General features: G+C 67.9%; 1 protein-coding gene across 1 annotated transcript in view; it reads right to left on the reverse strand.

The window, feature by feature from the left end:
• Positions 1-3,780: 3,780 nt before the first annotated feature.
• The window catches only part of CFAP46 (cilia and flagella associated protein 46), a 57,606-nt gene continuing 39,929 nt past the window's right edge, over positions 3,781-21,457 (reverse strand). Inside the window, exons 38-59 of the mRNA XM_036027466.1 lie at positions 20,759-20,935; positions 19,749-19,884; positions 15,125-15,301; positions 14,258-14,446; positions 13,413-13,553; positions 13,139-13,318; positions 12,838-13,008; positions 12,244-12,341; positions 11,834-11,910; positions 10,950-11,080; positions 10,603-10,724; positions 9,997-10,079; positions 8,668-8,829; positions 7,648-7,718; positions 7,489-7,549; positions 7,373-7,408; positions 6,965-7,067; positions 6,364-6,476; positions 5,239-5,320; positions 4,683-4,819; positions 4,506-4,586; positions 3,781-3,959 (exon numbers count right to left, since the gene is read on the reverse strand). Of these exons, the coding sequence (XP_035883359.1) occupies positions 3,838-3,959; positions 4,506-4,586; positions 4,683-4,819; positions 5,239-5,320; positions 6,364-6,476; positions 6,965-7,067; positions 7,373-7,408; positions 7,489-7,549; positions 7,648-7,718; positions 8,668-8,829; positions 9,997-10,079; positions 10,603-10,724; positions 10,950-11,080; positions 11,834-11,910; positions 12,244-12,341; positions 12,838-13,008; positions 13,139-13,318; positions 13,413-13,553; positions 14,258-14,446; positions 15,125-15,301; positions 19,749-19,884; positions 20,759-20,935 (2,650 nt within the window). The 3' untranslated portion in view covers positions 3,781-3,837. The remainder of the gene's footprint in view (positions 3,960-4,505; positions 4,587-4,682; positions 4,820-5,238; positions 5,321-6,363; positions 6,477-6,964; positions 7,068-7,372; positions 7,409-7,488; positions 7,550-7,647; positions 7,719-8,667; positions 8,830-9,996; positions 10,080-10,602; positions 10,725-10,949; positions 11,081-11,833; positions 11,911-12,243; positions 12,342-12,837; positions 13,009-13,138; positions 13,319-13,412; positions 13,554-14,257; positions 14,447-15,124; positions 15,302-19,748; positions 19,885-20,758; positions 20,936-21,457) is intronic.

The raw sequence follows: 21,457 nt of genomic DNA on the forward strand, positions 1-21,457 counted from the left end.
CAGGGGTGGCCTCCCAGGTGAGCAGGGGCATCGGCGGGGTTGCCAGGCAGGGGGCACGCCTCCGGCACAGCCCGTGCCATCCCGGCGGAGGCGGCCGGGGGCTGGCAAAGGGCAGAGTGGCAGAGTGTGTGGCCGCGACGTCAGCAGGACGGACCTCGGTCTGGGCCCGGAGACACAGGGCGCAAGTAGCACCTGGGCCTGGGGGCGGGACACCTGGTGCGCCGGGGCTCCGCCCACTCACCGGCCGGCGCACCGCCTCCTGTGCCCTGCGCACTGGGATGGGTGTGTGCGGGCCGCCTGCTGGGGCCGAGGGACCCTCTCCAGGAAGGTTCTGGCTTCCGAGTCCCGAAACGGGGAATTTCCAGCGCGGTAAGTGGAGACACCGGGGCTCGTGCAGACGCCCGCGGAGCTTGCGCGTCGGAACGCAGGCCGAGCAGGGAGACCCGTCGAACGCCGACCATTGCCGTCGGCCGAGAGGGCTTCGTTTGCCAAACTTTCTTGTTTTCTTAGAGATATTTCTTCGTTTTTAGAGAGAGGGGAAGGGGAGAAGCAGCACCGCGTGGTTGCTGCTCGCGTGTGCCGACCGGAGACAGGCCCCCACCCAGCCTGCGCCCTGACGCGGAAGGAACCGGCGGCCTGCCCGTGCGCCGGCCGACGCCCGGTCCAGTGAGCCGCAACAGCCAGGGTCATTTTCCAAATTCTCTACAAACAATTGTTAAAACCGCTCTTTATTTTTCAAATACGGAAATCCCTGTTTTCAAGACAATTAAGAAAACAAGTCGAACTTTTAAAAAGGTGATTGGTCCCGCTCACGGGCTGGGCGGGACTCTTGTGGGCAGGGCGCCGCCTGGGCCTGGGCCTGAGGGTCCCAGTGCGGGGCAGTCCCAGGTCAGAGAGATTGAAGCTCAAGGTCACGGAGCTCAGTGTGGGCCAGAGGGACAGCCCTCCCTCCCTCCCACACCGGCCTCCGTCCTTCCCCGGACGAGTCCCAACGCGCAGCCGGTGTCACCCCGCCTCCGAGGGCCGCCTGCGGCGAACCACGGCCGTCCCTGTTACGACCAATAAATCCAAAGTGATCTTTCTTCTCCTTACAGTTTTTAGGGTTACATAAATTTCACCCACGTAATTTTTCCACGCTTGGATCTATTACAGGAAGCCACTTCTGTTGTAGAAGTTAATTGATAATGTGATTTGTTATGTTGCCGGGACATAATTCAGAAAGTTATTTTAGCGCCGCCGAGACACGGAATCGCACTCACGCGAGCAGGCGCGGGGGCGCGAGCGGGCAGCGCCGGATGAAATATCTCCCGAAGCTTTTACCCCGGGGGTCTGGGCGCCCGCCAGCACCGCGCCCCCCCCCCCCCCCCCCCCGGGAAGCCCGTGTTTCCAGCGCGGCTCCGCTCTGAATTTATTCCTGGTCATTAGTTAACTTAGAAAAAAAATGGGAAAACTATGTGTTTGGAAAAAGGAAAAAAATCCAGCAAAAACGGGGAGTCTCCACCTTTCAGTGTCATCCAAGATGAGCTTTAAAGCTTTCGTTCGAGTTGCCCACAGACTCCCAGGGACCTGCAGACAGGGGCAGGGAGCCCTTCGCCCGGCCTCCCGGGGGCGGCACTCGGGGGCCCAGCGGCCGCACACAGCGCCCCGTTCCCCCATGGGGTACAGGCAGCATGTGCGTGTCGGCATGCATGTGCAGGCAGCTCCGGGACATGTTCTGTCTCAGAGAGACCCGTGTTGGTGCCGCAGCCAGCACACGGAACTGGCCTGCCACCCCACGGCCACCCCGTCCCCGTCCTCGACCCTGACGACGAGGACCTGCCTCCGCCCACGGCGTCCGCAGGCTGGCCTTCCGCACGGTAGCCGTGGGCCATGCGGCTCGAGACACCGCGTCTCCGCCAGGCACAGCGCCCTGGAGTCCGCAGGGGTCGGCAGCTCGTCCTCGCGTCCGGACCGCCGGGGGGGGGGGCGGGGGGGTGTGACTCGCACACGGGTCGTGTCTGGGTTCTGCTGTGACCGATTGAAGCTGCTACAGGTGCTCATGCAGGTGATTGTGTGAACACAGGTTTGCGCTCCCCGGGGTCCACGCCCGGCGTGCCGCGGCCGGGTTGCATGCCCACGGCGTCCTCCCGGGGGCCTTGGCGCCTGCCTCACCCCCAGCAGCACGCCCGGGCCTCTGCCGGTTCTCTGCGTGCACACCAGGGGTTTCCGGCCCAGCAGTCTGAGCAGGTCCGGCAGCGCTCCTGTCGCTGGCCCCGCCCCCCGACTGTCAAAGGTCTGGGTCCTGGTCCCTCTGCATCGGACGGGGTGGCCATGGTGCTGGGACTCGCCTCACCACCGGCGTCGGGCCGTGAGGGTGTGTGTGCCAGGCGGGCGTGGGGGTCCCTGACCCTCCCGCCACCTCCCATCCACTCAGCTCCCGGCCCCCCAGCCCATAGACACAAGGCGACCAGGGGTCCCTTGGCTTGGCACCATCTGGCCCTCAGGTGGCTGCCGGGTGCTCAGAGGCCCGAGATGTCTCCAGGGGGGGCAGGCGGGGACAGAGCTTTGCCTGGGGGCGTGGCCTGTGCCCAGAAGCCAGTGGACGGCGCTGGGCAGGGCCCAGCACCTCCTCCAAGGGCTCAGCATCCGGTCACTGGCGATGACCCCGCCGCACAGAACAGGGCAGCGGGCAGCAGGTGGGACAGACGGCCTCACCCGAGTCCCCAGTGCCGTCGAAACTGCGTGTGTGTCACTTCTGTCCCTCATTCGGGGGCACGAGGCCCCGGCCCCCCCTTCCACTCGCTGGTTCTCCCTGCGTGGTCCGGCCCGTACCCCCAGCTCCTCCCCTGCACTGACCCTTTCGGGACCCGTGGGACCCGCCACAGGGCTTCGGACACAGGGTGGCAAGCCCAGAGTCGGCCATGCAGCCTGGAGACGTTTGCAAAGAGTGGGCACCCCACTGAGTCCCTGCCGGGCCCCACGGACAGTGGGTCTGCAGAGCGGGACCCCTGTGCCCAGGTCGAGGGCCAGCAAGGGGGGGCGGAGGGTGGACATCGGGCTGGCCTGCCTCTGAGTCACCATTCCACCTGCCGCCTCCTCCCGGCACTGGGGAAGGCAAGTGGACGGAGCCACAGAGCCAGGTGCCCACGTCACCATCTGCAGCGTGCACCCTGCTCCCCCCACCCCGGGGCGCTGCCACCCTGGGCTTCTCATCTTCGGTCCCAGCGGGGGAGAGAGTCTCCCAAGACCGGTGGAAGCAGCAGGGCTTAGGTGTCGTGGCTGGCCTGTCCCCTCCTTGGCCCACGTGGGAGCCCCGCCCCCACCTCCCCGCCCAGTGGGAGGCCCTGGGGGAGGCTGGAATCATCCCTCACAGCCAGCCCTGCCCCTGAGTCCGGAGGTGAGAGGAGGTGCCGGTGCCGGTGTCTGTGTTGGTGTCTTGGTGTCTTGGTGTCATGGCCCTGGAGGCTGTGCCCAGGCCCCACCCCCCAGCATCTTGGCCCCAGAAACCACACAGAGGTCAGAGGTCAGGACACATCGTTTAATGAAGCTCTCACACAGGATGCAAAGGAGGCCAGCGGGGCTTCCTGTCTGGGACCCGGCTCGCCCCCTCCAGGGGCTCGTGGGACGTGGAGACCACCCCTCAGCCCGCCCTGGGGAAGGGCACACCCCGCAGCCCAGGCAGCAGGGATGCTGCCCTGGTGGGGCCCTCACGCCACCCGCCTGCCAGGCCCGTTCCCTGAGGGTCCCACGTGCCAGGGGGCCGTAGAGCAGGCAGCCCCAGGAGGGTCCGGGGTGGTGGGGGGAGGCCCCTGGAGAAGGGTGCCCCGGGGCACACGGCGGGTGGGCAGGCGGGGAGGGTCACACGATGGCCTGGTGCGGCAGCCCGTACAGCACCAGGTTGAGGCTGACGGAGAGCCAGTCGGAGCCGCACGGCACAGGCCGGGACGGCCTCCTGTCCTTGGGGGTCTGCAGAGCCTCGTCTGAGGGAGGGGACGGCGGCTCACCGGGGGCTGAAGTCAGCCCCCACGTGGAGGCCGCTGTGGGTCCCTCACAGATGGGGACACGGAGGCCCCCGTGAGCACAGGGCCTCCCGCTGCCGCCCCCATCCTGTGGGCCCCTTCCTCCGTGACGGCGTCCACGCCGCACCCCAGTGGGGCTCCGGCGCCCAGCAGCCCTTCTCCGCCCGCAGAACCGCCACCTGCTGGCGGCTCCTCCCCAGCAAAGCCCGAGGCTTCTGCGCCCTCCCCTCCGTGGTTTCGGTTCCCAGGGCCCCGGGACCCGACGCACTGCCCCGTGCGGCCAGTCCGCTCGCCACTCGCTCTCACGCTCGTTCACCGCCCACTCACCCACTCCTTCCCTCGCTCACCCACTCACCCACTCACTCACTCGTTCCCTCACTCACTCATCCATTCACTGACTCATTCATATGTGCATTCACTCACTCACTTGTACATAAACTCACTCCCTCACTCACCCACTCACCACCCCCCCCCCCCTGCACAGGGGCGTGGACAGTCCCGACCTACCCTCGCCCACCACTTCCTCAGCTTCCATCGTCTGGAGGAGGCGGACCGCTTTCCCAGCTGGCTTACCGACAGTCAGCAGATCTGCGGGGGGACCCGCCTCAGATGAGCACAGACGCCCCCCCCCCGCCGTGGGCTTCAGGGGGGCCCCAGGGCGCCCCACAGGCCGGGGCCACGCACTCTCCCACAGGACGCCGGCCCGCAGCGCGTTGTCCTGCAGGGTCGTCCACCACTGGTTCGCCAGGACGCTCCGGACCCCCGCCAGGCTCAGCAGGACGGCGGCCTCCACCGGCTCCTCCAGGGACGTCTCCAGGGCGCTGCGGGGGCGGGGCCATGGGACAGAGCCTGGCTGCTGGCTCAGCCCAGGTGGCGCGGGGGCTGGGCGGGCAGCTGGACTGAGAGTCCCGGAGACATCCCCCAGGGGGCAGGCGCTGCCCCAGCACAGGCCCTTCAAGGCACCCGCCCCGCCGTGAGGGGGGTCCCCGCTCAGCCGCCAGAGCCACCCACCGGGGCCCTGGGGGCGCATGCCCCGTACCCACCCCACTGCTGGCCCGACTCCTGGCCAGTCCTCGGGGCCGAGAGGCTGCGGGGTGGGCTGGGGGCAGGTGGTGGCGGCCCGGCCCCTCCCAGGGCTGCCACCACACCTCCCGGGGGTCCCACCCGTCACTCCTACGCCCCGACCCCTGTCCACCTTGCACAGGCCACCGTGCGGGGTTGGGGGGAGGGTGCCGGGCACCTCTTGCACTCCGAAGCCTCCATGGTCCGCCGCAGGCTCTCGTGGGTCCGGCTGAGGTCCAGCAGGACCATCAGCTGGCAGTCTGCGGGACACGGCGGGGCAGGGGTGCGGGCTGCCGTCACGGGGCACAGCGGGCTAGAGACGAGCCGAGTCTGCCCGTGGCTCGGGCCTCAACCACGGGCCCTCTCCCGGCACCCGCCAGCACTCGGGCACTCGGGAATGTCCGCCCTGCCCGGAGCCCCACACCCTGCACGCCGCCCTGGCCGCCGGGGCCCAGGCACGGCTGCCCTGTGAGGGGCCTCGCTCCCAGCACGCCACCCCCCTCCCGGAGTCCCAGACATGGGGCAACGCGTGGGTCCCCGTGGCCCCCAGCGACCACCAGCACAGGAGCCGGGGGCCAGGCCGCAAGCTGCTGTGGGCGGGCAGGGCGCCCCGCTCCCCACGGGGGCTGGGCCGGCTGGGCTTCGGCGCCCCTCCAGCTGTTCGCAGCCGGGGGGGGGGGGGGCAGCGGAAGCCTGGTTGTGCCGCTGCCCCGTGGGGCCCGTGGCCTGGCACCGTCCTCGGGCTCTGCCAGCCGTCCCGCCTAACCGGCCCTGCGTCCATCGGCCGGGGACACGCCTGGGGGCGGGGAGGGGTCCTGTCCTGCCGGCTCCACGGGGGGGGGGGGGGGGGGGCCGAAAGGAGACCCGGGGCAGGCAGCCGAGAGACCAGTGTCCACGTGCTGCCATCGGTGGGGACACGCACCACGAAGGGGGGGGTGTCCATGGGGGGCCCCCCCAAAGATGCCACTGGCCACCTGCACGGCGTCCTGGTGGGGGCAGGGCACCTGGCAGCCTCCTCTCTGCCCGGAAACTCAGACGGAGGGACCAGTGGGGAGGGGCGGCGACCAGCACCCCATGGACACAGCCCTGCCGCCCTCCCTGGCCCTCGCTGGCCACGTGGGGGCCGTCCCGACTGCCCCCGGCTGGTCCGCCAGGTCCAGAAGCCTGCACTGGGGTGTCCGGGAGGTGGGGGGTGGTGAGGGGCTACCCGAGGCCCTGCTACGAGGGTGCCCGGTGCTGCCTCCGAGGGAGACGCTGGCCCTGGCCGCTGCGAGGTCGCCGGGCACCGAGGGGACCTGCTCACCCTGTAGGTTCATGGCCGCCAGCCGCTCCACCGACAGGTGCGACAGGAAGCGCTCCATCCCGTGGAAGAGGAAGCCGGAGCAGCTGCTCAGGGCCTGCTCCCACTGGGCCTGGCTGCAGAGTGGAGGGGGGGCGGGGGCTCGGTGGGGGGAGGCAGGCAGGGGTGCGTGGGCAGGGGTGGGTGGGCAGGGGTGGAGGACCGAGTCCGCCCGGACGTCCTCAGGGTGACGCGTGCCAGGACTCGCTCTCAGAGAAAACACGTCCTATACGCCCCCCCACCCCCGTCCCCTCTCCCTGGAAGGGACCCCGTCCCGCTGGGCTCGGGGAAGTGCCGGAGGGACACCCGACCCAAGCACGCCCGGGCCCCACGGGCACCCACAGGACAGGCGCGCCGGGCCGGCTGCAGGGCCCTGGGCGCCCGGGTCCTCATCCGTGAGTCGCAGGTGGGGACGCCGGCGCCCTGACCAGGCACCCGGAGGCCAGTGTGTGCGGAAGACAGGCCGGGGTTCAGGCGGGAGGGCCCTGAGGGGCAGACGGGGGGAGCCGGGGAGACTGAGGGCAGCGGCCCCCGCGTGGGGAGCACCCGCGGGGCCCAGGCGCACCTGGGGAAGGGCCTCTTGCCCAGGTGCCCGGTCCAGCGCGCAGCAAAGGTTTCCCTGAACTTCTCCAGGATCTCCCGGGTCACGGCGATGGGCGTCGGCATGTCTGCGAGGGGGGCGGGGCGGGAGGGGACGGGAGGGGAGGGGACGGGGGCAGACTCAGGGGCGCTGCCCGGCCCGCTGTGGCGGCGGGCACGGGGGCACCGGTCACTGCTGGGGGAGCTCGGGTCTCCCTCCCACCGCGCCCTCTCGGGGAGACTGACGCCGGAGCGGGGCCCCAGGAGCACGGAGGGGTGGGGGTGGGGGAGTGCGGCGCCTGGGCCCCCGGGGGCCCCACTGACCCAGACCCCCTGCGGCGGGGCAGGGCAGGGCAGGGCAGAACCCGGCGCCCCGGCCGGCCCCCCCCCGCACCTGGGCCCTGGGCCTCCTCGTAAGGGTCCACGACGACTGGGCTGGGTTAAGGAAACGCAGCGCCTGGGCCTGGGCCTGGGCTCGGGCGGGCGGGCGGGCGGGCCTGCAAAGGATACACTTGAAGTTGTCCGAGTCCACGGTGACGCAGCTGGAGGGGACGGTCCGGGGTGCGACGCCCTGCCACGGCAGACAACGAACGGTGGGGGAGGGGGCACCTCCCGAGGCCCCAGGCCCCCCCCCCCCCGCCCACGGCCGCCGGGGCCTCACCCACCCACCTTCGGGCCCCTCTTTGCTGGGCTGCGCTTCTTGAGGTCTTTGCCTTTGGCGTCCTTGGCCCCGGCCGCGTCTGTGGGAGACGGCGAAAGGAGAGGCGCCACCACGGAGGGAGAGAGGCGGGCGCAGGGTGGTGCACCGGCCGCCTGCCGTGCCCTCTGAGAGGGTCGCCCTGGGCTCTGCGGGGTTCTCCTCCGCCCGGAGCCGGGAGAGGGGAGGCCGGGGGTGCGGGGGCTGTGAGTTCTCTGAAGTTGAAACCACAGGAGCGTCTCCAATGTCAAGGCTCCGGGGCTGTCCAGGGACCTCGCACATGCTGCACTCGGCGGCCACCAGGGGGCCGCCCCGCCGAGGGACCCCCAGCTGTCCTCCGGCTGCTGGGCCCCAACGAGGTGCCGTCTGTCCGTCTGTCCCCCAGTGTCGGAAGCACTGAGGCGGTTCGCCGCCTCGTCCCGGCTGTTCCTCCAACAAACATTTTTGTCTCCGTTGTCTCCTCCGTGACGGCTCAGGCACTCTCGCCGGCCGTCCCCCGCCTGCTCCGGGACTTCCTGCTCCAACAGCCTCTCCCCGCTGTGGGTCCCCAGCCCCCACCCGGGGGATCCGGAGGCCCTGCCCGGCCCCTCCCCCAGGGATCGCGGTCCCCACTGCCTGGCCCCCGACCTCTGGAAGCTGTTATTTCATGTATCTTGCCTGGGTTTTCCCGTTTCAGCTGGAAGGGTGAATTCACTCTGACTTGACACATCCTGACGTGCCGTGTTCACGCAGAAACCGGCACCGTGCCCGGCGTGGAGCATCCCCACTGGCCCCGCCCACCTGCGCACCTGGCACTGGCCCCGCCCCGGAGACGGAGACACAGGTTTGTGCGGCCAGAGCTTCCGGCAGGGCCCTGGACACGCCCCCTCGTCTGCCAGCACCGACCCCGGCCCTGCTTCCACCGCGGACCCGGCCCCGGCCCCATCTCATACAGCGGACTCAAGCAGCCCCGTCTCAAGCCGCGCCCGCGGCCGGCTGGCGGCTGCGCTCACCTGCCTCGTCCCGGTGCAGCCGGTTGCACAGCATCTGGAGGGAGAAGTCCCGCGACACGGAGGAGACCGGGCCCTCCCTGAACGCAGCCAGGCCCTCCAGGGGCAGCTCCAGGAGCGGCCGGTCCACCAGGAGGACCACAGTGTCTGCGGCCTCGGGCGGGGCCGGGGGCGGGAACGGCAGCTGCAGGCCAGTGTCGGACATCTGCTCGCGGCCTCGGCTGTCTGGCCCCAGGACACGCTGGGCTGCGGGGACGGGAGACACTGGTTTGGGGGCGTCGCCAGGCCCAGTCCTGGGACTGGGGTTCCCGTGGCTCTGAGGGCGGCCCCTCCCTGAGGCAGGCCCTGGAGTGACAGGGCTCCTTCCAGCCTGGGGCCACCTCTCCAGGGACTGCCGTTTGCACAGGCCCCTTCTCCCCAAGGGGGCCTCAGGGGGTCACGGCCTCTGGGGACGGCCCGAGAGGCCCCTTCAGCAGAAGGGCTTCTCCAGGTGACCAGGGGTCCCCGGAGGGCTCATCAGGGACCCCGTTTCCTGTTAGGGGACACCTGCTCCTCCCAGCATGCACTGCACCGCACGGTGGGAACCAGGCGACCCCGGCCCTCCCGGCCCCGCACGCAGCTGCGCCCACCTGGGTCCCAGGAACTTTCAGGCAGAACCTCTGCACCCAAGTGGCCTCGGGGGGTCACGGCCCAGCCTCTGCACGGGCATGGGAGGTGTGACTTGTCTGCCGGGGGCCCACCCTCTGCCCGGTGCCCGGGCCCCAGCGGGCACCCAGCGGGCACCCAGCAGGCACCCAAGGCCTCGGCTCCGAGCGCTCAGCCCCCGGAGGAGGGCACCGCCCAGCGCTTCTGGAAGTCAAAGTCCTTGGACAGAGCGACTGCGTTTTCCTCGGCTCGCCAAGCCTTTGCCTGGGAGAAACACGGATGGATGAGCGGAATGCCTTTAAAAGGAGCCATTTGTGAAGTCAGGCCCTGGGGGAGGGACGAGGCCACTGCCCACCCCCCTGCGGCTTCCTGTCCATGGCAGCCACGGTGCTGCCCACGGAGCACCCACGGCCACCGGGCACTGGGCTGCCCCGGGGCTGACCTCTGCACGTGGGCCGTGACCGGGGGCGGCAGGGACAGCCCCTTCCAGCCCCTTCTGAGGCACCGGTGGCACTCGGTGCCCCAGAGAAGCTCGGAGGGGGGCTGGCCTGAGGTTCCCAGAGCCTGTTCCTGACGCCCCTCGGCTGTTGGGGCGAGTCCCAGCTCCGCGTCTTCCCATCAGCCACCAGGAGGCTCCTGAGACCTCGCAGCTCGGGCCCCGCTGCCCCCCCCCTCGCGGCCACTCACCCTGGGGCGACAGGGACAGCTTCCGTTCCTTGTCCTTGCCCTTTGGTTTCCCCGGGTCCGCGGCGGCCGTGGGAACCTGGATTCTGAATGTCAGAGACATGCACTCGGTGTTAGAATTGCACGAAAACCACACACACCAGGAACCTCAAGTGTGTCGCTTCGGGCTGTTTCTCTTCGGCGCAACCCCGCCCCTCTGCTCCCGTGGGGAGACCGGCCTCCCGCGTGGGTGGGAGGGCTCAGGACCCTCACTGACCAACCGACCGGCCAGTCCCGGAGGCCCCAGGCCCGACCCCTCCGCCTGCTTTGCTTCCAGAAATACATCCGAAGGCCAGCCCTTCCCCCCACAGCCCACCGAAGGGCCTGAGTTGGGGGGCGGTTCAGAGAGGCTGCAGGCAGAAGCAGGATTTCCCAGCGGCAGGCTACCAGCCGGCCGGCATTCAGGGTGCGGGGAGCCTCTCGGAGCGCGTGCTCACCGACCAACGGGCCGTGTGTGCTCCGCTCGGGCGATGACAGAGGGTAGCAGCTGGGGGCCCCCACCCGTCACTGGGCCCCCTGGGGTGTGCGGCTCGCAGGCCCCCCGACGGGAGAGACAGCCCGGCCGGGCACCTGGGCTCGGAGCTGCGGAGCAGCGGGAGCAGCGGGCGCAGGTACTCCTCAGTGGCCGCCAGCACGTCGCCGAGTCTCGGGAAAAGATCCCCCTGCGTCTCGGGGTGCACGCCTCCTGCCTCCTGTCGGACCCAGACAGCCCGAGGTCAGAGGGTCCTGGGGGCCCGGCCACGTGGGGACCCCACAGGGAAAGGCTACTCCCAGGAACAGCTCAGCAGCACCCCCGCCTGCCTCGACCGGCAGGGAGGCCGGCCTGGGGTCCCGAGGGCCGGAGCCCCTCACCCGCGGCAGGGCGCCCCTGCCCGACTCCACCATCCCAACATGGGGCTGTGGGCCCGGAGGCTCACCAGGCCGGGTTTCGGGGCCATGGCCTCACTGCCCACTTCCGCCTGGTTCTGCTCCCGGAACTGCCGGGCGCTGGCCAACAGGCCAGAGAAGGTGGCTGGGCTCACGGCCACCCGGGCCACCTTGCAGAAGCCTGTGGAGTCGGACACCACCGCTGTCTCCCGCGTGGCCTCTCGGGCACACCCTGGTGCGCGAACCCTCAGGATTCTCGAGCAGACTGCGGGCACAGGGCTTCCCCACCAGGCTTGCCTGCCCAGGGAGGCCGATCCTGCGGACAGCCTGGGAGCCTGGCGAGGCTCAGGGTCTGGGGACTGGCCCCATCAGGGGAGAGGATGGGTCGGGAGGGCAGGGGTCCTGCATGGCTGGGGAAAGAAGGGAAACCGAAACTCGGCATTGGAAATGGGCCAGGGCTGCAAACGCCGTGAGGGGCCAGTCCTCTGGGACCGGTGGGGGTGGGGCTGCCCAAGGCTCTGGTCCTGGCGGTGGACAGGACTCAAGGCCACTGAGGAGGAGCTTCAGGGAGGGGCAGACAGCTGTAGGCCCCGAGAAGACAGCAGTTCCGGAGTCCGGAGCCCTTGGCAGCGCCGAGCGAACCGCGGGCAGAATCAGGGGCCTGGGCGCGCGGGGGAGGCGGGGTCTCTGCTGAAGAAGGGCAGCAGTCCCGCTGTCAGGACGACGGCTCCGGAGTAGCCATGGCGACGGTGTGCCGGGGCAGCTGCAGCCAGGAGCTGAGCGCAGCTGTCACCACACTGGGGGCCGGGGCTCGCCTGCTCTGAGCCATCCCAAGCCCGACTTTGGGGAGGGACTCGTGCCTCTGGGTGGGGGCGGGGGGAGGTGCCCTGCGTCCAGGGATGCTGCGGGGTGAGGACCTGCCGCGGGGACTCACCCCCCATGTGGAACGCCTTCCCTTTGGCGGTGGGTGTGGGCCTGTGTGTCTCGTAGGCAGCGCCGTAGAGGTGAGTCCTGCGGACGGGGTGCAGGGTGGGGCCCCAGGGCGGCCCCAGAGATGCAGGTGCTGTGGACCACGTGCACCCCCAACAGGAGCCCCGCCCACCGCGCCGTGGCCAGGTCAAGCCGGAGTTAGACCAGGCCTGTGCGCGCACGGCCCCACACCGCCCAGCACAGCCAGCCGTCTGGGGGTCTGCGCCAGCCGCCTCTTCTCCAGACAAGCGCAGGGGTCTGCCCCACAGGGCTGGCGCCCTCCTGCCCAGACACCCAGGGCCCCCGCGGAGAGGAGGCGCCTCGTGGCCGCCCCCCATCCTGCGGAGGGAGCGCGCACTGACGGGCAGGACTCACCTGTCCGGGGAGTGGTGCAGAAAGAGCACCCGGAAAGCGGGAGGAACCTCACTGAAGAGGGTGAAGTGTTGTTCCGTGACCTGGAGGTTCTGCCAAGCCTGAGTGACAAACAGGATTATGGAGGCTCGAGGTGCGAGGGGCGGGTCGCAGGGGTTGAGCTGAGCAGGTGCGGGCTGGCCGCTGGGGGCCGCGGGGCAGAGCCTGCAGGACTCGCGGCCGCCACATGGGGGCAGCAGAGCGCACGGAGTCCCGGGACTGCGAGTTGCGGCCAGGCGCGCACCTGCGCCCTATCCAAAGCCGCATCGCTTCGTGTCTCCACGCCACCCACGCCGGGCCCGCAAGCACGCACAGTTTTCCGCACATACACCGGCCTGCCTCTCTCCCTAGGCCCGTGGCCTCCAGGTGCTGGGGGACGACCCCACGGCCCCAGGCACGGGCCAGCCTAAAGAACCCAGGGCGTCCCTCCACCTGCCCTCCCTGCGCGCCGCCGCCTCGGGGGAGCTGCCTACTCGGACGCAGGGCTTCCGCTTTCTCATCAGACGAGCTTCGAGGTTGCGGCGCTGGGCGGGTTTGGAGAGCCCCCCAGCCGCTCACCTTGGAAACGGCGGCCAGCCGCTGCTCCACGCTGGCGAGCAGGCGGGCGGAGGTGTGCTCCTGGAGCCGCAGCCCGCGATGGAGCTGCAGCAGGGCCGCGGCCTGCGAGCTGCTGGTGTCGGCCATGGCAGCGAGTAGCACGCCCCGCATGGTCTCCGAGGCTGAGCAGCTCTGGAACAAACGCGAGAGGGTCCCCCAGGGCATGGTTAAAGGGGGGGCGGGGCTCAGGGGGGCCCGGGAGAAGGCCCCGCCTTCTTCGAGGTCCCCGCCCTCCTCGGGAGCCCGCGGTACAGAGCCGCACCTGGGACAGCGCCAGGAACTGGCAGGCGGACTCGGGGTCCTGCACCCCGACACACTCCACCGTCTGCAGGCTGGCGGCTGCCGCCACCTCCAGGAGCCCGTTGCCCAGGGCGACCTGCAGGCTCTGCAGCAGCACCTCCGACGCCTGGGCCAGGTACCGCCGGGCCAGCGCCTTCCTCTTCTGCGGGCGGGCACGGGCTCAGGCCGGCTACAGACGGAGCGGGGCATGGAGCGGGGCATGCACGGGCGGCGGGGGCGGGAGGGCGGGGCGGTACCTTCAGATCAGAGCCTTTCCGGCGGTCCTGCTCGCCCGGGGCCTTCCTGCGGGCCCGCTGGCTGCTGCCGCGCTGCCGCCGCCCGTCCCCATTCTCCGGGAGGATCTGCACACACCTGAGGCTGCTCGTCTGCGCACCCACCTAGGGGACACGCCGCCTGTCAGTGGCACTGGGGGTGGAGAGCGCCTGGCCAAGCATCGCCCGCAGGTGGGCGTCGGTGAAGGAGCCTACAGCACCAGGGAGCGGCTGGCCAGAGCATCCGGAAGGGAGCTGCTGGGGGTGCGAGCCGAGGCTAAGGCGTCCCTCCTTGGGGCCGTGTCCACTTCAGTACTGCAAACTCAGCACCCCACCCCCACCCCGCCTCTGCGCTCTGCAGTGCTGGGCGGCTTGAGCCAGTGAGCGAGTCAGGGGCCCGCCTGCCCTGGGGACTAGGGGCTGAGGTGGGAGCCCTGATCGGCGGGGTCTCGGCAGGGAGGGGCAGGAGGAAGCCGGGCTGGGAAAGAGCTGGGCCTGGCCACCTGGGACTGAGCACACGTTGCCTGGACAGCCCCTCTCAGGAGGGCGATGTTGGTGCCACTTCATGGGCAAGGCCCCGACCTAGACAGCAGGGGCCTCCGCACACCTGGACCTGCCTCAGTCCCCTCTCTCCGTCTGTCGTCTGTCCCCAGAGATCTGGCAAGACTGCTTCTTGCCTTGTCTCCCCTGCTGCAGCCACGCCACCCCTCCTAACTGGGGACAGGCTGAGGCCGACTTGCAGGCTGGTTCCGAGACCAGGTGCGAGCGGAATGCCTCGTTGTTGTTGCTGAAACACAGGCGGCAGCTCAGTGAGCAGCAGGGGCACCTACCAGGAGGCCCTCCTGCCAATAGGAGGTCGGGGGCACCGGGTCCGTCCGCAGGGCCAGCAGGTGCAGGGCCTTCCCCGTCAGGCCCAGGAGCCGCGCGCGGATCTCCGCGCAGCCCACACTCAGCGGCTGCACGCTCCCCAGCTGGGCCAGCACCACGTGGGCCAGGGTGCGCCGCAGCGTGCGCCACTTCTGCAACGCAAACAGCGTCAGGGGCTCGCCCCGCCCCCACGACGCAGCAGGCCCTGCCTCTTCCTCTAGTGCCCCCTCGCCCGCCCCTCATGTCCCTGGGAGTGGGGACAGGAAGCCCGTCTGAGGAGCGCCCGTCCACGCTGGGGACAGTCTCCAGGGCTTGGGCCACGGGAGGGCCACTGACGTTTGCTCGCACGGCCTCAGCTCGGGGCTCGGCGGTGCGCGGGAGCGCGCGCACGGCTCCGCGTTAGGGCCGTGTGACCCACTCACAGTCTGTCCAGTCGACTCGGTTCGGGATGCAGAAAACCTAAACACGTCTAAAATGGCAGAACGGGTCCTTTGGAACAAGCGTTCTGCAAATTCAACTTATTTTTTAAATAAAACGCAATTCACATCATGGACTTTTTCACGCGCCGACATCGTCGTCAGAGCAGTCGCGGGACCCGGAGGGAGAGCTGCCAGAGCCCGGAGCCGTCCCCACGGGACCCGGGTTCGCCAGCCAGTCAGCCTGGGACCGTCAGAGGAGGCCCTTCCTCGGCAAGGCCTAGAGACCCCCAAGCTGGGGGGGCGGGGGGCAGTGGGGGCTGCAGGGGCAGAGATCTCGGGGCGGGGGGCACGCTTGGGAACACGGCCCCGGGGGCTCGCCCCGCCGAGCCCAGGCCGCGCGCGGCAGGTTACCAGGCCCGTGGCGGTGTAGTCGCTGGAGCTGTGCAGGTAGTCGGCCAGCAGCTTGTCCAGGGAGCCCTGCTCCAGGGGTCGCTCTGGCACCAGCTGCAGCGTGTCCAGGGACACCTCCACCAGGGTCAGCTTGAGGCGCGCCAGCTTCCGCATCAGGGGCGTGTTCACGCTCTGCGCCTGCGCGCGTGGGGGGACGCCATCAGAGCCCCAGGAGCGTCTGCCGAGGCCCCGCGCCCCTCGGGATCAGCGCGGGTGGGGCGCCCCTGACGCCTCCTCGCTGTATCCTCTCGTAGGGGTACACGCAAGGCCGCGCCCCCGGGAAAACAGCAGCCATTCCCTCCCGCGCCTTCCCTCTCCCTCCCTCCCACCGCCTCCGAAAGGCCTCCTGGAGTCAGGGCTTCCAGGAGGTTCCGGAAACGGGCGCACGCGGCGTGGATTCCCTGCGTCCCGCTCATCTCGCTCGGCTGCCCGTTCCCCCCACTGCCCAGCGGACGGGCCACGCTGCGCGTCCACCCGGCTCAGGCGTCACGACCTCACGTCTGTGTGGGGGCGCGTGCGTTCCCCTCTCTGGGGCAAACCCCGGGGCGGGGGTGGCTGGGCGGCGCAGCGGGCCACGGGGTTTGCCGAAGGAGCGCCGCATTTCGCGGCCCCCACGGTGCGGGACGGCCCGGCTTCCAAGCCCTCCGTCCACACGGGGGAGCGGCAGTTTCTGTTGCGCTGAGAATTCCCGCTTTTTGGAGTCACCAGCAAAGCCTGCCATCTTTCCACGTAATTGTGGCCATCCACGTTTTGTTTCCTTGTTTTACTTTTTTTAGAGATGTCACTTCAAACGTGCCCGTTTTTCCTTGGGCTTTTTCTTTTTTATGAGGCTTTCCGATGCTTTCCGTACATGAGACCTTTGTCGGGGAGACGATTTGCAAGTGGTTCCTCCCCACCTGTGACCTGTTTTCATCCGCGCAGTCGCGTTGCGAGGAGCAGGAGCCCAGCGCGCTGTTTACTCTTTTACGGGTTTGCTCTCCGTGTCGTAGGGAAGAAATCTTTGCTAAACCTAAAGTTGCCGAAGTGTTTTCCTGTGTTTTCTCTTAGAACTTTAGTAGTTTTTAGCTCCTACCTTGATGTCTACGACTCACTTCGAGTTCATTGTTGCAGGTGGGCATGGACTCCAGTGTGGGTGCTGGGCCCCGGGCCCGAGCAGGCCTTCCCCGCTGACCGGCCTCGCGTCTGGTTCCGGGTGCTCTGCTGCGTTCCGTGGGTCTGTGTGTCTGATCTTACTCAAAACCACACCCTCGCGGTCCCTGGTTCTACCGTGAGTCCTAAAATCGGGTCGTGCTAGACTGGGTCTTCCCTCCTCAAAGTCCTGTCGGCCGCTGCCAGGAGTCCAGCACATGCCACAGTGGCCGTGTGGATTTCTGGGGACAAGCCTGCAGCTATTTTGGGAAGGATTGCAGGTAGTTAAGGGAGGAGTGACATCTTAATAATATCAAGCCCTGTGACCTCTGAATTTGATACAGCTTTCTGTTTACTCAGGTCTCTTCAATTTTTCTCAACGATGTCTTGTGGGCCCTGACTGGTGTGGCTCAGTGGGTTGGGGGTCATCCTGCAAAGTGCAAGGTCGCCAGTTTGAATCCTGGTCAGGGCACAGGCCTGGGCTGCGGGTTCCCAGGTAGGGGCACGTGGCAGAGGCAACCAGTCGAAGTTGCCTGCACACTGATGCTCCACTCCCTTTCTCCCTCCCTTCCCCTCTCTGAAAACCAGGTGATAAACAACTGTTTGGTGGTTCTCAGGGTACATGTTTGCACATTTTTGTCAGGTTTCATTTTTATGCTGTCATAAATGATACTGTTTTCATAAACGATACCGTTTTTAAATATGTAATGTCTGGTCACGTGTGGTATATAGGTGCATAAAGTTAACATTTGCATGTTGTCCTTATACCCCGAGAGCTTCCTCAAGTCACTCGTTAGTACCGGTAGCTTTAGGACGCTCTTTTGTAGGTGGTGTGGGATTTTCTTTCTTTTTTTCAAGAGTTTATTTACTTCCAGAGAGGGCAGATGGGAGGGAGAAAGAGAGGGAGAGAAACATCGATGGGCCACCTCCCGCCCGCCCCCTGCTGAGGCCCAGCCCCAACCACGCGCCCTGACGGGAATCGAACCGGCAATCCCTCGGCTCGCAGGCTGGCGCTCAGCCCACTGAGACACAGCAGCCAGGGCGGATTTTCTATGTTGAAGGTCACACTGTCAGCAAGAGGCCTCGCCCTGCGGAGGCCTGGGCCCAGGGAGCACCGCCAGCCTGCCGCCCTGCCGTGCCGGGCTGTGCTGTGCCGGGTGGGCAGCTCCGGCTCTTGTCTCGGACGCCTGTCACCGGGGTGAGGAAGTTTCCCTCTGGTGACAGTTTGCTAAGAGTCAGCCCTTATTGTGTGAAATGTTAAAGGGACTTATCTAAGGAACAGAAGATAAAAAACTAGGAACGGTAAAATGACAACAAACTCACAACTATCAACAACTGAATCTAAAAGAAAACCCCCAAACTAAGCAAACAGCTAGAATCACAGAAATGGAGATCACGTGCAGGGTTATCAGCGGGGGAGGGGGAGAATGGGGGAGAGAGAAGGAAAAGGTACAGGGATTAAGAAGAATAAATGGCAGGTAGAAGATAGACGGGGAGGGGAAGACTAGAGTAGTGTGGGAAATGGAGAAGCTGAAGAACTTACATGCACGACCTGTGGACGTGAGGTAAGGGGGGATGCTGGAGGGAAGTGGGGTGCAGGGTGGAGGGGGACAAAGGGGGGGAAAGGGGACAACCGTAATAACATAATCAATAAAATATACTTAAAAAATAGTTTGCTAAGAGTCTTCTTTTTAAGCCCTGGCTAGCGTAGCTCAGTGGATTGAGCGCGGGCTGCGAACCAAAGTGTCGCAAGTTCTATTCCCAGTCAGGGCACACGCCTGGGTTGCAGGCCATGACCCCCAGCAACCGCACATTGATGTTTCTCTCTTTCTCTCTCCCTTCCCTCTCTAAAAATAAATAAAATCTTTTTTAAAAAAAGTTGTCTTTTTAAAACCAGGAGTAGGTGCTGCAGGTTACCGACTGCTTTTTCTGACCGACTGTGGTGCCGTGTCCGTTTGTCTGAACGTGGGAACCACACCGGGTGCCGTCTGAGTGTTGGGCTCCTCCTGGGCTGACTCCGATGGGGCACGGCTGCGCCGCACATCTCACACGTGATCAGACTCGGTTCGCTGACTCGCTGCTTGGAGTCTACGTCAGGAAGACGGCGGCCTGTGGGGTCCCCGTGGGAGCCGGGTGCGGCCTTCAGGTCCCCCGACGGGCCTGGCAGCACCGGTCCCCCCCTCTCTCCCCGAGCAGCAGACCCACCAGTGAGGCCATCGGGACCGGGGCCTTCCTTCGAGGACAGACTCGCGGCCTCAGAATCGGCTCCTTCCACGGACGGACGGGGACGCTCGGGCCCCGGGCCCTGCAGGAGCCCTGGTGGCTCCATCTTCCGCTGATCTGCTCCCCGGCACCAGAGCTGCCGACCGGCCGTGCGGCACGAGGCGGTCGGGACACCCCCTGGCCGACCCAGGGTGGGGCGCAGTGGGCTCATGGCTGTGACCCCACGAAGCAGCGTTTCTTCCTGGGGGGGTCACCTGTTCATACCACATTTTCCAAACCAGCAATTGTGAACCTGCTTTGGCCCCACAGCTTGCTCATCCTCTGTAAGTTTTATTCTCCTTCCTGTTTAATTTCCGAGACTTCCTGTTCCTGCCTTTACTATTTCTGGTCTTTTCTTCTGCGTCCTCCAATCTGCCGCAGACCCAGCCGTCACGTGTCCGGCTCGGACACCGCAGTTTGGTCTCCAGAAGCTGGACGGGGGCCTTTAAAAACACCCCCACACCCTCACGCTGTTGCCTGAACAGGTAGAACACAGCTGTAACGGCTGTTTGAACGTCCTTGAGTTGCCCTTCAGTGCCGGGTTGGTTTTGATGGACACATTGTCCTCCCTGTGATGGGTGACACTTCCCTGCCTCTTGCACGACCAATAATAAACTCCTGCGGGCGGGAACTGTAAGGGGTGGTGACCCCTGGTTGGCTGCCAGGCACTGCACATTCTGTTCTGTTGGGTGTGGGCTCTCCCGTGTCCCTCTGAGCTTCCGAGCTTTGGTCGGGGACAGGTGTTTGGGGGCAGTCGGTCGGTCCTCTCGGGTCTTCCTCGCCGGGCTTCCTGGGGGGGGGCCTGGAGCACGGGCCCCGCCCCCACCCCAGGGCTGGTCCCGCCCACCCGAGGCGGGCCCTGCGTCTGCCTGCCCAGCGTGCTCGGGCTGGCCGGGCTGGTGCTGCTCCCGCTGTCCCCCCCTGCAGGGGGGGCCCATCCTCCCAGAGACGTCCATCTGCCGGGCCTCAGGTGGGCACTCAGCCCCTCGGCGTCCCCCCAGCCTTCCCTCCCTGCTCCTCTGTCTGAGAAGTCCCGCCGCCCTCTCTCCCCGGATCCCCAGCTGCACCCCCCCACTCGGGCAGTGGCCGGCCCCTCTGGGTCCCCCCGGCCCCCCAGCAGCTGCAGGGAGTGTGGCCAGTGCAGGGCCGTTCCGCTGGGGAGGCCTCGTGCGTGCCTCAGCCGGCCCACACTCACCTGGTGCAGGGACAGGAGGCTCTGGACGCCGTGCAGCAGCTGCTCCGCCTCGGCCACAGCGTCCTGGGCCAGGCCGTAGGCCTCCAGCTGGCGCACTGTCCGCTGCTCCTCGTCCGGCTCGCTCTGGGCCCACAGCCTGCGGGAGACAGAGGGCCGTGGCAACCGCGTCGGGGCCGCTGCCGCCACAGGGACAGAGGGCACAGTGTGCGGTCCCTGCGTGACTGGCCCGTGTCCCATCAGCACTTGCGGTGCTGAGGCTCGAGGTGCCACACGCACAGACGTTCTCAGCACGTCTGACATGACCCCAAGGGTGTCGCCCCCCCCCACCTCACCCAGACAGACACCGGGTCCCAGGGACCCAGAGCCCCACTGTCCCGGGACGGCTGTCTGCATTTCCAAACCCCTGCAGGGACCACCCGTGTCTGTCGTGGCGACAGGATTCAGTGACATCTCGCCTGTGTCCTGGTGGCTTTCCCTGAGAAGAGCCGTTTTCACATGTGACCTGTGACCTACATGTTGTGCTCCCAGATGCTGCGTGTCACCAAGCATGTGGGTGTCCCAGGGTAGGGACGGGGCCATGTGCACGCACACACGTGACACATGTCTGCAGGTGGGAGATATGGCCGGGCCAGACGTGTGTGGGGCCCATGTGGGAACGCTGGGTGGAGGGAGGCACTGTGTCCGGGGCGGGCTGAGGGGGCTGTGAGACGCACCGGTGTTTGCGGGGACTGAGCCGGGGGGACACACAGGGGGCGGGACAGACGCACGGGCACCCGTGCCGAGCCGACAGGGAGGGGCGCCCTGGGTGTCCCCAGGGCTGGGGGCAACGACAGTCTGATGGAGGACCGCGGCCGCGTGGAGGGCCGTCCGGGATGGGGGCCGGGCCTGCGCCCGGGGCTCAGCGAGGCCAGCGGCCGTCAGGGAGTGCAGGGCCCGGGGCCTCCCGAGCCCCCCAGTGGCCACCCGAGGGGCTGCGCCCGCCCTGGCCCCGCGCCCGCCCGGCCCCTCGCCTCTTCAGCTGCACCCGCTCCAGCATCACGTCCACGCGGCCCTCCCTGCAGCCGCAGCCGACCAGCTTCTCCTCCACCTCCAACAGGCGGTCACCCAGCTCCTCCAGCAGCGACGGGAGCTCCTCGGGCTCTGTGCCGGCCGACGCCCGGGCGGCCCGGGCCCGGAGGCTGAGGCACCTGCGGGGGCGGGGGCTCCGCTCTAGGTCCCCCCTGGGAACACGCGGCTGAGCCTGGAGGGGCCGTTCCTGGAGCACAGACCCCGGGGAGGCGGCTCCGAAGCCAGCCGGGGCCCTGGGACGCTCGCAGCCCCGGGAGAAGCGGGACTGCCGTCTGACCTTCTGTCCCCAGAAGGTCGGCCCCCGCCCAGGCACGGGGGAGGAGCCCTGGCACCGCCTCCCGTGGACGGACACGTGGCTCCAAACGCCGGCCAGAGTAGCGGGGCGGGGCAGGCGGCCGAGCACCCGGCCGGCCGGGCTGCGCAGTGGACAGACGTCCCCCGGCCTGGCGGCCCCTGGCCCTCAGCCCAGGAGGGACGCTGCCGAGCCCCATAGGAGGTGAGGGGCGTTCCCTGAGGATTCAGGAATGTGACAGGGCCTCCGGCCGCTCTGGAAAGGTCCCCGGGGGCCCACAGCCTAAGGGGAGGCCCCTCCCACCGCCCGAACCTGCCTCCCCCAGTGGCCCCTCCCGGGTTTGAAATCC

This window comes from Phyllostomus discolor, chromosome 5 (genome assembly GCF_004126475.2).
Source record: "Phyllostomus discolor isolate MPI-MPIP mPhyDis1 chromosome 5, mPhyDis1.pri.v3, whole genome shotgun sequence".
Lineage (NCBI taxonomy): Eukaryota > Metazoa > Chordata > Mammalia > Chiroptera > Phyllostomidae > Phyllostomus > Phyllostomus discolor.